Source organism: Simochromis diagramma, unplaced genomic scaffold (genome assembly GCF_900408965.1).
Source record: "Simochromis diagramma unplaced genomic scaffold, fSimDia1.1 OVJJ01000802.1, whole genome shotgun sequence".
NCBI classification, from domain to species: domain Eukaryota; kingdom Metazoa; phylum Chordata; class Actinopteri; order Cichliformes; family Cichlidae; genus Simochromis; species Simochromis diagramma.
Window position 1 is genome coordinate 4,881,567 of NW_024387492.1, and position 14,635 is coordinate 4,896,201.

A 14,635-nucleotide genomic window follows, 5' to 3' on the forward strand; every position below is an offset into this window, starting at 1 on the left:
AAACAGGTCCGTGGCTCCGAACCATAAAGGCATAAAACCGTAAAGAGACCTCTGTCTAATCCCATATGGAAAAGAAATAGTTAAAAACTTACATGATTTACTCATGAAAGTGGCCACTTTCATATATTGTTTTAGTAAGTATCCAAAACATACAAGTTTCATTATATAATTTTTCAAGGGATCTTATATGTGTTTTCACTCTTGTATGCTTTTCATACAAGTTTCACACAAGACAGATACAAACTTTATAAGATTTATATATATCTTTTCCATATGGGATACGTCGGGTTCCGTGTCGGGCTCGTAGCCGAAAACTAGCTTTACTTTTGTTGTCTGGGTCAACTTTGTATATATATATATATTTACATTCTTCCATCTCCCGTTTCTGGTCGGTGACATCTCTTACTTTTCGACTCTTTTTCTCCTTCCCTCGCACTCACAGACACGGACTCCACTGCCCATGAGGCTACATTCTTTAGGGCTATGCCTGTAACACTCTGCCTATTGCCTTCATATCAAATCATTTTTGTGAATAATTTTTAAAATTTTTTAAAAATATTTCTTCATGCCGCAAGTAGAGGTGACATGGGCTGGGTTTCCGTCGGCGTGGACACCAAAAATATAGAGTTCATAGCCTTATGAAACAGGAAAATACCGCCGTGTAATCCATTCATTTCAACAAAGTAACTGTATTCTGAATACCGTCTTTTAAAATGGTAACTGTAATGGAATACAGTTACTTATATTTTGTATTTTAAATACGTAACGGCGGTACATGTATTCCTTTACTCCCCAACACTGTGTGTGTGTGTGTGTGTGTGTGCGTGCGTGCGTGTGTGTGTGTGTGTGTATATATATATATATATATATATATATATATATTTTTTTTTTTTTTTTTTACATTACGCCATACTCCTGGTTTGAGTGATTCTCACCTGCCTTTTCTTCTAATAACATAGTTAACTTTGTGAGAATTAATTTTATGCCCACATGTGGCACAAACTAAATGAATCTTTCAACTTTTCAGCTTTCCGGTCACAGTAGGAAAGCTGATTTCTGACAGCTCGAGAAGGAACTGGCAGAACACGGCATTTTAATCAAAATCCAGAAACAAGCTTACAGGATGACCTTCCAGGCAAAGAATAGTAATTCACCTCAATGACACGTTGTTGTGTTTGTCCCTCTGCTTCTTGGGCTTGTTTATTGAGGGATGACAATACCCAAGGCAGATGATTTTTAATAACCATGGAAAAGACAGCAGAGCTGCCATTGTTAGCTCAAACAAAAGCAGCGCTGGGATTTGATGAACCTGTGTGAAGATTTAGCAAGCAGTTTATGAATGTCAGGCAATTGGATAAACCTGTCAAGTTAGTTTATGTCACTGATGAATTATAATAGCATTATTTGCTCCTGAGTCCTTCCCTGTGGCCTCCTTAGTGTGACAGACCCTTGAACCACTTGGTTTCCTTTGATTTTAAAAATGATGATTATACTCCTGGGAGGATACGAAGCAAGAGGAGTTGTGCGTGTGGTGTATGTGGGGGGTCCCTTCATCCAGTAAGATACTGGTATTCAGAGAGAGTCAGTAGAAACTTGACAGCTGATTGCTCTAAATGACACAACACTGAAGCATATTGTTGTACTGGGTGGCATTTTGTTATAATGTTGTGTACACATGCCAGTTCTTCTGTTGCTGTAAAGACATCACCAAATGCTGTTTAAGTGCAGCTTAATAGGCATGTGCTTAATAACAGGGTTTCCTGCTAAACAGCAGGTAACTTGAATTCATCAAATTCACTTTTTATGTAGTTTGGTAGAAAGAAATTTGATCTCAAAGCTTTGCAGAATATTCTAGTACTAACTAAAGTTGCAGTGAGACCAAATAAAAGCCATTGTTCACTCACAGCTGTATAATCCTCAGCATCAGTTCTCATTCGAGCAAAATAGCAAAAAGTAGCTGCGCATACTGGCCTCAAACAAAATCTACTGAATATTTATGCACATTTATGGAACAATTTCATAATTTCTTTGATTGCGCTGCATCAGAGCTGAGGTTTAAACACATTCACTTAGGCTTTAATCACTCAAATCTAAGCCAGAAGTGGGGAAACTGCACATGTAAGACAAAAAAACAAAAACACAAAACAAGACTTGTGGTTTCATTCATCGTCTGACTGGTTTGATCAATTCTCATAATCGTCCAGTATAAAAAGCCAAAATCTGGTTCTTTGGTCTAGATAATAAATCAGGTTAATGGTGCTCTAGGCAGCATACTACAGATGACGTGGCCTTTTTCATGGATAAAGCTATTTAAAATGCAATATTCTGATCGGAAGGAAAGCAATGCACATTCATCAGCCTGATAAAATAAAACCATTGTGAGTGAGAAACTAGTACAGACAAGTACAGCGAAAGAGAGAAAATTACGCAGTACTTTTTTTCTAGGTTTTATCTGTTTTATGTTGAGCTGTGGAATATGTCTCAAAAGTTCATCAGCAGTCTACTGCAAGGTAAACCTGTCTGTTATAACAGATGACACTATCTCACAAACTGCCTCCGTGTCTCGCTGAGATACTAATGAAACCAGCAAAACACATTTCCCAACTAAAATAAATAAATAAATAAAAAAAACAAGGATAATTACCGTCTGCACTTTGCTTGGCACTGTTTTGCCGTATAGAGCCAGCTGTGTTTACAGCATATTGTACAGCTAATGTTACATAAACCCGCCTGGCAGATAATGTCAGACTTAGTCATGCAGCATATACAGTACAGTAAAGCCGATAAGGAAAAAGAAAAAGGCTGCAATTTGCAGTAGAGAGCAGGCAGGGAATGTTAATTAAACTCACTCACATTGTTGTCTGGATCAGTAAATTAGCTTAAAGATTTCCACACAGACCCTGTTTCAGAAAAAGCCCCAAAACAAAACAGAAAAACAAAACATGAAAAGACTCTTTTCATACTTTTCTTAGAAGTTTGACACGGAAGTCTTTATACTAATGCGCCGCATTCATTAATCTTATTTTGGGCAACATTTTTTTTTCTCAAAGTACATTTCTTACAGACAAATATCACAGACTCGCACGGCAAATTATTGCCTTTTATTCAAATATACAGTGTAATGAAGCAACATGGCCTTTGCTCCTAATAATATGTTATGTGTGGTGAAGCACATTACCTAACCCACTTACACAGCCTGAAACAGATAACCCTGGGTGGGAGACATCAAACATAAAGTACAGAGGGCTTAATTGATTTTTTAAAATCCTGTTTATAACAGCATAACCAATGCAATGATTCATACAGCTCAGTGAAAGCCTTCAGGCAAGAAGTTGACCTTGTTTGCAGACTTCCTTTTTACTTTTTAAGGGTTTATGAACATGTTTTTATCTTTAGGAGTGCAGTCATATGCTAAGCAATTCCTATACGGTTCTGGGCTTTTTTTGCTTTTCTTTTTATTTGGCAGGAAGTAGGCTTACATATGGACGCACAGCTGGCCGAGACAAACAAATAACACCAAAGCAGGAACTGCTAACAGACAAAGGCATTATAGGGCGGCGGTAATCACGTGGTGCCCTTATGGGAACGCAAAATAAATCTCTATGTGTCTTTTTTTCCTTAAGGGAAACAGCACAGAACTCGCACTGAGTCACTTCTACATTTACAGTCTTCCTTCCTCCTCGACTAATCAGTTCAGTACAAAAAAGGATAAACGTTTTAATCGTTGCTGATATTAAAAAGCCCAGTGACTTCCGATTTCATCCTTCTTGGTCCGTGTAAACTGAAGGCTGCTCTAGAGTGACTAATGTTGAGATATTGTGCTGATATAAAAGAAGCAGAACTACAAAAATAGGCCAGAAAATACAAAATAAAGAAAGCAGAAAAAAAAAAGACCCGAACAGACTGCATCTGTCCTTCAAGCCTGACAGACTTTCAGTCTGATCACAGATAACATTATTCAGATGCTTTTCACTCTGACTATATACTGTTAGGCATTATGACCAACAGGATCCATCAGTGTCAGCATGTCTCCTTGAGCTGCATGAACTATTCAGACTCATTCTCCATGTACTGCAGGGTTGCAGTTCAAGCCAGGTGAACCGGGCACAGACTTTAAAAGGCAGGCAGACGAGTTACTTAAAACCACCAAAGGTAAGGCACAAACCTGTGCTGGAGACCAAAGATGATAAGGTTTATAAACCCCTGACTCAGAGAAGAGTGCAGGTTTGAAAGCAAAATCAATTTAGCTTTTGCTTTTATTTAAAAACATAAAAAATAAAAGAGACAAAAATATCACACAAAAGCACCAGATAGTAACTTAGCAGGAGGCCCAAGGGGCCTGTTTAAGACACATCTCAAAAAGAAAAGCTGAATAAATAAAAATGAAATAAACATTACTGAAAACAGATGATAGATCAAAAAATAAAATATGAAAATAGCCTGAATGCAGAAAATGCACTCCAACACAGACAAAAAATGTGAGAGTAAGTGTTTCACAATAAAAGGAAAAATATTTTCTTATGACAGCAAATCGCACTGCAGCTAACTTTCGCACTATTGGCACACAGTTTCTGCAGCATTAGGAACAACGACTGAAAAAAAGGATACTGGAACCATACAAGCACAGCATTATGTGGAATCTGAATTCATTTCACAGGCACACTCACACAATGCAGACAATGTCTATCTGAACATTGTCCCTGAGAATTTAATTGTTCCTCTCTTCTAATTTACAACTGGCTGCCAGAAATGGGGCTTAAGCAGGAAGGCGGCAGAGAAATGAGAAACACTGCTTGTTTTTTCTTTGTAAATTTCGGAAATCCAACAAAATTATAGTACTGCAGTTTGCATTGTTTGTACTGGTCAATGGAGAGAAAAGACACGTGCTGGGCAATTTTATGCAGACTTTGTTTCCTGTGCAGAGATTGGACATATGTTGGAACTCTCCAGTCATTTTACACTTAAAGATTAGATCAGTCATGCCTGTGAAATTAGCTGTATAAAGTTTTGTATGGCTCTGAAGGAAGCATTGGAAGTTTTTAGGTAAAAAGATTCATTATCATCATATATTTCATATCATATGACTATAATAAATAAATGCTACTCTTGATAGATTTTCCCCTTGACTAAATAAAACTTTCTATGTATCTTAAATCCTGAAAACAAGTAGCAGACCTCAATTGCCCTCCTTTAAAAGCACTATAGGCTTTAAAAATATCCCAGATTTCTTTCTTAATGCTGCAGCACCCTGCTGTTCCCCCATAACTAAAAAGGCTCAAATAATGATCAATGATAATCATCAGGTTAACCTTTTTTTCTAGATTGAGTCTTAAAAATATGCCAATACAAACTGGAGGCATGGCCTTTGAAAGAAATGCACAATCTCGGCACTACTGAAGGATATGTAGGAACTGTAGTTTTACATTCGTTAAAACTATTATAAACAAAACATTGACCATTGTTCTGTCTTTGTAAACTCTACAATAGAATAAGTGAATTAACTGCTATAATATTTTTCTAAATACCAAGCTTGTCAGTGTTTCACTCAGATACTGTCACAGATCACATTAAAGATGGGCACACCTTTATGCCTGAAAAGTTAAGCTATTACAAAAGAGTCTTAAACCTACATTCCTTTTACTGGCCAGTAGGGGGAGACTCCTGTGGTTGCAAAAAGAAGTCCAGTTGTAATTACGCAGGAAAACAGATCATGACTCCCTTTGTGACCAAACTAAACACTTTCCTGAGGATGTATTAGACTGGAATGCTAGTTTCACACCTTAATGAATACAGAGCAATGCTTATTTTGTTTATTATGGTCAGCCTATGTTAAAAAAAAAACAAAAAACAAAAAGACAGAAGGTGCAGCATCCCATGATCTGAGTATCAGATCCGGCTTGTCAAGTCGAGTTGATGCAATGCTTATGGCGGAGAAATTCTCTGTTTGAGAATTTACAGCAGGACTTTCCACACCAACAGTAATGTCACAGGAGCCATGTGCATCTTTACTCTAAACTCTATGATCAGTGAACATTCACTTGCTATCTATTCTGAGGAGCGTGATTTGAGCATTTGCTAACAACTCAGGGTTCCCACGACAGAGAGCCCGAGCCAAAGCTCAGTGGTACACATTACATTCCTCTGAGGGGTCTCTCCCCAGGCACAATTTAATGGCCAACTTGGCCATTAGAGCCAACTCACTGTTCCCACAGATGTCCCCATGGCTTGGCACATGGGCATCCATGCATATGCACACACACTCTCCTTTGGCACAATACACTTTTCCAGGCGACAGAATTTATGGGCTAATAATGGCCTGCTGCCTAACTATGGTGTGTTTGCATGTGTCTGTCGGCATGGTAACATGTATGCTGCTCACATGTTGACTGAATCCAAAATCCAAGGACTGTGGGCCAAAACTCCCAACTCATACTTTTCACACGCTAGCACAGCCTGAGAAGACGTCAGACATAGAGCGATGGGAGAACGTCTACTGGCTTGTCTACCTGTCTTGGTAAAGTGAGTTTAAACCAAGGTGCCATCTAATTACATGAGCTACACCAATATTTTGCAAGTCTTGTCGAGAAACAGTCTCACAAGTCGCAGACAGGAGCTGATATGCACTTCTTCTACTGCAGGGTATTGCCTGATTTCATGGCATTTTAGTTTTAGAATAAAATTAAAAATTTTAACTATCGAGAGCTGGAATTAGGAGACTGAGGCATGGCAGGTTTCATAGATGATGCAATGAACCAAAGTGGATTTTCTGCACCATACTCCTGTACTCAGGGAGTTACTAAAAGAGCCTCCATACCTTTGGCAACCACTGAGTCCAGATGGTGGGAATCTGGAGCACTGGGCGGGAGGAATGGAGCAATAGAGGGCGAGGGAGGGAAGGAGGGATAGAGGATGAAAGGGAGTGGAAGTAGGAAGAGGGAGGGAGCATGAGCAATAGAAGGCAAAACCCCAGCCCTGCTGAGAAAAACAAATGGCTGGAGGGAACTAGCTGCTTCTGTCTCTCTGTTCTACCTGTTTCCCCAGGAAGGGGATTTATGGCACGCACTGTGTGTGTGTGTGTGGGGGGGGGGGGTCAAGCTGGAAAGGAGGATGAGAGAGTGGGGTTTGAAAATGAGAAAGATGAAGAATGTGGAAAAGAAAATGGACACAGAGAGAACTAAAGGCTATAAAAAAAATCAAGTGCAGCCAAGGTATGATTAGAACGCAGAAAGAGATAGAGAGAAATAGACACTATCAAAGAGAAGAGCGACCTAAGTGCCAGAGGATCAAAGTGACAAATACTCCTCCTGTGACCCTGCAGCTCCTGTCTCTAATAGGAGGTCTGGGAGATTGAAACCTTGGCCAAAGTTCCTGAGGACTGTCAGTGTAGCCAAACTAATTTTGTCCTGTCATAACAAAAGACTGGGAGACGATCATATGGATCTCACAATGGAGGGAAAAAAATGTAACAAAAACAGATGAAAGAAGGTAAAAGAAAGACCTGACTTAATGGACATGCCTAATTCAGATCAGCAATCTATGATTTATCTTTCCCTTTAGTCTTCTTTATATAAATTGTCTATCATATAAAGAGGCAGACACACCCCCCAAAACAATATGAGACAAGGCCTTCTAAGCTTTTTGTTCAGCCAATTGCATCTGTCAAAACAACCCTTTAATTATCAATTGAATAGCGTACTAAAAAAAAATCTTCTGTTGACATGCCAACGTATGGTAAAAGAATAAAGGCTAAATGACTGTTATTAAATGCAGCTATCTGGATCAAACACAGTGACAGCCAGGCTTATAGCACTAATACCAGTATGGAGTTATGTTTCTGTGAGAGAGAAAGAGTGGAAGTAAGTAACTTAAAATAAATGACCATTAAAAAAACAAACAAAAGAAAAAAGAAAAAACAAACAAACACAAAATCGCTCCTAGCTTAGCTACTCCTAGTTTAGCAACTATAGCGCTGGTCATTTGAGGTCTGTGTAGCTTTAAATTTCTCTACATGTTGAAACAGTAAGCAGGAGGGCTCTTAGTAAGAAAAATATTTCTGGGATGCAGAGCTGGGCAATAATCTTGTTCTTTTTAGCCACGAGAAAGACAAACTTTAACACTGCTGCTATTAGCCAACTTTACTGGCTAACTAGCATGTGATACTATACCGTATTTCCAAAAGTATTCATTCACCTATTCAAATAATTGAATTCAGTTGTTCCTGCATGGCTACTGGTGTATAAAATCAAATGGCTAGCAAACTGGTTCTAAAAATATTTGTGAAAAAGTGGGTCGCTCTCAGGTCGCTCAGCGAATTCTAGCGTAGTTTCGATGGGATGCCACATGCACAACAAATACAGTTGTGAAATTTCCTTGCGCACCCCTTACTGTTCCAACATGAGTACACAAAGAAAGGTTCTTAAAGACATGGATAAGTGTGGAAGAACTTCACTGGTGTGGAAGAACTTGACTGGCCTGCACAGAGTATTGAGCTCAAACTGATTAACAACTTTTGGGACAAATTAGAGTGGAGACTGTGAGCCTTACCTTCTGATCCAGCATCAGTGTCTGACCTCACAAATGCACTTCTAGAATAATGGTAAAAAAATTCTCACAAACACACCCCTAAAGCTTGTGGAAAGCCTTTCCAGGTAGATGAAGGTGTTATATCTACAAAGGGTAGATTCATATGCATGTAAAGGCAGACGAGTGAATACTTCTGGCAAAGAAAGCAGGTGTGGAAAGAGTAGCTTAATGTCAGCTACATCCTCTTGCTTCAGATGAGGGAAATCTTTAGCTCAGCAACATCATTTAAACTGCAGTAGTAGTGTAGGATTTCAGTTTTCAATCCTTGTTTATGATTTGCTGTTATTGGTTGGGCTTCATTATTGCTCCTTGTTTTTGACTAATGTAAGGTTGTGCTTTGATTCCTGTTTGTTAACATAAATTACTCCAGTATTTTGAGGGTTTTTTCTTTTGTTTTTAAAATGATAGTTATTGGTTAGTATTTATAGAGATTGTTATTTACCTTTCATTACTTGTGTTTTCTTTGTATATTGGTTTACCCTTCTAGCATCTGCGATGTTCTGTGTATCATGTGGACTGAATTTTCTGTTTATTTATTTTTTTTGTTACTTGCTCTCTTGTGCCTTCTTTTGAATTATACTTTCTATCTGTTGATTGTCTTGATTGTGTACACCTGTGTCTGGGTTTACACAGCTGTATTCACTTCCCTTGATTGGCCCTCGGTGTCTGTTTGTGAGAATATACAGCCCTGGCTCTCTTTTGTCTTTGTCACTGTATCTGTGTACCATCGCTATGCTCCTCCTTAGTGTCTAGCCTGTTAATTCCTGGAGGTTTTAGCTTTGCAGTTTGGTTCCTTCTGGATCTTAAAAAAAAAATACCTTCAACTTCTACACACAACTTAATAAAAGGTTAGTTTTTTGTTTACTTAGGTTTTCTGAAACTCTTGGATTTGTATCTAATTCTAACCAGTATTCCTCTGAGATTTGATCACATTTATATGCATCCTAAAACTAAAAACCTTTTTTTCCCCTTGTAATGTTAAAATCGAAACATACTCTGAAATCCCAACAAAAATAATTAATCTTGCACGTTCAAAGCTTCAGCCGTTTAGCATATATAGCCCATATTTGCCTGGAATATTAAAATGACATCTAGAATTTTCGTACATGTCAGGAAGCTAAAGTAGCTGTGGCTATCCAGCTACAGTTGATGCAATCTGCTGGCAATAGCAGTTATTCAGCTGAAATAAAAGTCTACCTCTGTGTGAAGTGAGGGGTCTTCATTTTGAAAATGACTTGTGCCGTTTCTCACATTGCATACTCCTGCTTACTATTTAAGTGTGACTACATGCTGGGAAAAGGTGAAAAAAAAAAACCACTGACAAAATTACCTGTTAAAAACCCACACTCAAAAGTTTCCACTTTGACTACAATGGAAGGAAAAGACCACCAAGAATTTTTATCCCCGGCTTCTGAAACTAATTGTAATGCCACGTTATGGCTCGGTCACACGAAACTAAAAATAGTATGGCAATCTCCATGCAACTGGTGGACATTGCCCACAGATTGCATTGAGTTTTTAATAACAACATATTTGCACAGGTCGCCTGGTGTGAAGGAACCTGTCTCTAAATTGCTCTCCAACTGCTTACCAACTACTTGTATTCTAGTTACATAAAGAAGCAGCAACTATGGCACTTTTTTTTTTAAAGGAATTTCTGAATTTGTGTTTTACATCTATCTGGTTCTGGCTGGACTGCAAATGGAAGTAGTTAATATGAGTTTCTGTTTAATTCATCAGAGCCCAATGTTGCAAATTTCTATTTCAGAAAATGCTACCCTGTAAAAGTATGTATTACACAGATAAGGATGCAGTATATATTTTGTACTGGAACTATACTAACAATATTAGACACAGTGACAAATCATTGTTCGTTCACCATGTGTCAAACAAATGTAGAAAAGCTAACATAAAGAGGAAAAGTAACTAAACCAAGCGGAAAAATATTCTAGAAGAATAAAAAAGGAAATATGAAATGAAATGGAAAGCACTTTTTTTTTTTTACCTGTAACCTGGAAAGTGCATTTGCCTGCTCCAGCCTCATTGATGACATTACAGGTGTACTCGCCCCAGCCATCACGATTTAGGCTGCGGATGGTGTACTCTGTCTCATCTCGCTGGGCGTCAAAAGCTCCCGCGTGGAGCAGCCGGTTAGAGAGAAGCCACTCGAAGCGCAACACACGGGAGGGGTGGGCTCGCAGCACTCTGCAGGTCATCACTACGGGCCTTCCAAGACCCTGACGCATCTCCATGAAAACAGGCTCCACTGTTGGAGGGTCTGAGCAGGAGACACAAAAGCTCAGGAGAGTTCACAGATATTTGACAAGGACAGAAAAGTGTGTCAAGGATGGAAAAAAAAAATAGAAAAGAAAAATACTTTGGATGAATAAAGACAAGAAGAGTGAGGTTAGGGCACCAAAGTGAGAGCAAGGACAAACGCCTGGAATAAAGAAAAGGTGATACATATGACATGAATATAACCTTGGATATTTAAAAACACAAACAAGGACATTTATTAAAATGTAAAAACACATGCACAATGATTTCAAGCGATGTAGTTGATGTTCACTGAGGATCTACAAATGACAAAGCTGAAAAGATGTTTTTTTTTTAATTAGAAAAAAAAACCCAGGTATTATAATATGAATGTAGCAAGTGAAGCAGCGCAGAGAGAGAGAGAAAGGTGATATTTAAGCAAACTGTAGAAAACAAACTAAACTGCAAATTCAATACACTTCACCAACAGATGAAAAATGAAAACAATTGTGGAGAGACCGGTAATAGCTGCCAGAAGATCAATTTTGCAAAACGACTGGGACAACTTTTGAAACAAAAACCAGTTGAACTTCACAGAAAATTGGTTATCTGGATGATAAAATACACCTCAAACTTTCAGAAAGTAAAATTAATAACTTATTTGAGTAACTGACAGGCTTTACCTCATCCCCCCCAACACAGAGTACACAGTGGTAAATAATTTAGCCACGTTTCAGTGAGCGAAGTCAGGAGCTAAACGACCTTGCTGCAACCCCGAACTTGAATCTGCAAAAGTTTAATATGTGTGGGTGATGTTTTGCAAATGTTTTGCCAGACTGTGTGCACGGTAACACGTGTGGAGGGTTTTTTGGATGAACAAAATGGGTGTAAGCACTTGTGTGTGGAAGCACTGAAAAGGTTATGAATAATTTCCCCATTTTAAGCGTCTCTGCTCCTGACACGCTCATACAGATGCTTGACAAAAGTCACGACGGGGCTTGAAAAACAACAAGAATCTGGAGGAGCAGAGACAGAATGACATGGAGCCCCTTAATTGCCTGAAATTTGCATAATTCCTGATGGAGTAAAGGAGAGGCGGTAGCTATAGCCAAGGCCGGGGATGCTGTTTTTCAAAATGTAGTCTGTTACAGATCACTGATTACCTGATTGAAACTGTAATCTGCAACATAATCTTCGACATTATTCACACTCGGTAATATAATCTAATTATTGAGCCTTCCATATTTGATAGGGGGAATGCAATTAAATGAACAGTGTATTAAAATTTACAGGATATAATTTGATAACAGTATTAACGTCATTATCCACAACCTTAATCAGCCATTTTTTTTTTTTTCATAAGATTCGCAAAATTCTGAGGCTTTATTTTGGCGGTTTGAATGTTGAATGCGTTTTCCCCAGAACCTTTTTTTCTCCACTTTTGCACTTAATTGAGTTTGCTTCACCCCAGGATCTTAGAGCAGGGGCACGTCTACGAGGCCAGTCAAGTGTACAGGGAAACGTGGGATGTAAACATCATAGTGAATGCAAAATAATACACTGGCATAAAACGGTCCAAAGTGGGATTTTCCATTCTTGCCCTCAGTGCTAATTATCTCTCAACACACAGCATCCTGCTATTCACTCATGAGCCACAATGATTAATGACACACCATTAGATCAGATAATGAGTGGCTGAAATGTAAAAATAACCAAAAAAACCTCATAACACTAGGTGATAGGAAGAGTAAACACAGATCTTTCAAGAGGTTTGGACTTAATGGAAATAGAGATACAAGTTTGTCTCCTTCACCTGATTTTGTTCACGGAGAGTAAAGTGGTTTTCATCACCTCTGAATGAAACAGCAATCAGTTCCTTCTTCAATTGAGCATTGCCTGGGCTTTTACCCAAACCCAAAAGGCTTATCTCTGACTCCAAAAAAGGTCTGGAATTCTACTTATCACATTAAAATTGTAGGTTTGTGTGGTGCAGTGAATCACAGTTAGCTCCGCAGCCTCCCTGAGTGGCACTAGACCAAATTGCAGTAAGTGCAGTTCCACTCACACAGAGAGACAAATGAAGATGCAGCAAATAAAGAAAAAAGAAAAGGGAAAATCTCTTATATAACCAAAACATCCTTTAAACAAGGGCACATGCCTCATCACCCCCTGTGCATTTCCTGTGAAACAGCTGCCCGGCGAACTCGAGGAGAAAGGAGCAGAAAGGTCCTTTGTGATATTCCCTGAGCAGTGCTCGCCATGGTTAGCGTAGCAGTGAGGGTGACGTGTGCTCAGAGTTGCAGTAAGTCGCAGGCTCGGGGAAAACCCTGAGCGCTAGCTGAAGTGCAATCCATCATCAGTCACTAGTGGGTACCTTGACAGTAATGTGGAGAAAAACAACATTTAGGAGCGCTCAGGTCTTGTCCCCATGGTCCATGAGCACGGACATCTACAGGGAGGAGGCCTGAATAAAGACTCACGTGTACCGAGAGGAAGGGGTGTGCATGTTTGTTTTGTGCATGGAAAGCTGAGGTGTATTGTGTCCACCTACGTTTCTGAAATAGTGTCCGCTTGACTGGTTAACAATAAACTTGAGCTTCAATCAAACTGGATTCCATTTTTCTTCTGCCTGTTTTGAGTGGGGAAGTGTCAGACGTTTATTTGGTCCCTATTTTTCTTTCATCTATTTTCTTGTCTGACAGTAATCCCTCAGGGCAGCCATTTTACATAAAGTTAAAGTATCCATACAATGATACAATTACAAATCTTTCATTCAAAATTTTAATTAAATGAGGCAACGTGAGTTTTAAAAATGTACTTCAAAGAAAACAAAAAAAGGCAGCATAAGGAATGCCCCAGACAAAATCTGTGACATTATTAGTCTAAGTTCCTCCCCCCAAAAAGTAGATATTAAAAACATTATGGATTCTCCAATAATGAATGACCAGCACAAACAAATAAAAAAATGGTTTTCAGTACAGGAAAGGTAAAAAGATATTGACTTGGTTGCTAAAGTGAATGGTGTATAGTGTTAATTTTCACTGCACTATTAACCCTGAGATAAAACCACAGTTATGTTGGTATTATCTGATTTGTATCTGCATACTAACATCTAATTCTCGGGTGTTCAATGTAAAAATAGTTAAGACCATCACCAAAACTCAATGTTTCATGATTTTACCCCCAATAAAAAAGGAGCTGTTGCTTCTCAGTCTTGATAGGTTGACCAAAGTCAGTGAAAAAAAGTTGTGGAAATCTACATTATGCGAGATCAAAAACAGGGAAAAATGTTAAAAGAGTGCTCTCTCTGCTCCTGAGGTACATATAGCGTGGTGTAAAAAAGTGTTTGCCCCTTTACTTGATTTCCTAGTTTTTCATATTTGTCATACAAACACACCACGTTTCAGATCACCACACAAATTTTAAATATTAGACAAAGATAACCCAAGTAAATTCAAAATGCAGTTTTTAAATGCTGATTTCTTCGATTAAAGGTTAAATGTTATCCAGACTTACCTCGCCCTTTGTGAAAAAGTAATTGCCCCTGTTGTTAAAATATGAAGTAACTGTAACCACATTTTATGAAAAGCTGAATTCAGTTTCATTAAACATGCTCAGGCCTGATTACTGGCAGACCTGTTGAATAAAGAAATTACTCAAATAGAACCTGTCTGACAAAGTGAAGCAGGCGAAAAGAGCTCAAAAAGCAACACATCGTGCTATGACCTAAAGGATCACCTGAGAAACAAAGTCACTGACAGCCATCAGTCTGGAAAAGGTTACAAAGCATTTCTAA

At 38.6% G+C, this 14,635-nt stretch overlaps 1 protein-coding gene across 7 annotated transcripts in view; it reads right to left on the reverse strand.

Annotated features, from left to right (window-relative positions):
- Nucleotides 1-14,635, reverse strand: part of LOC120725428 (MAM domain-containing glycosylphosphatidylinositol anchor protein 2-like) — a 194,068-nt gene that overhangs the window by 36,010 nt on the left and 143,423 nt on the right. For all 7 annotated transcript variants that reach the window (XM_040018326.1, XM_040018324.1, XM_040018329.1 and 4 more), the window contains one exon: nucleotides 10,589-10,861. In XM_040018326.1, the coding sequence (XP_039874260.1) occupies nucleotides 10,589-10,861 (273 nt within the window). The remainder of the gene's footprint in view (nucleotides 1-10,588; nucleotides 10,862-14,635) is intronic.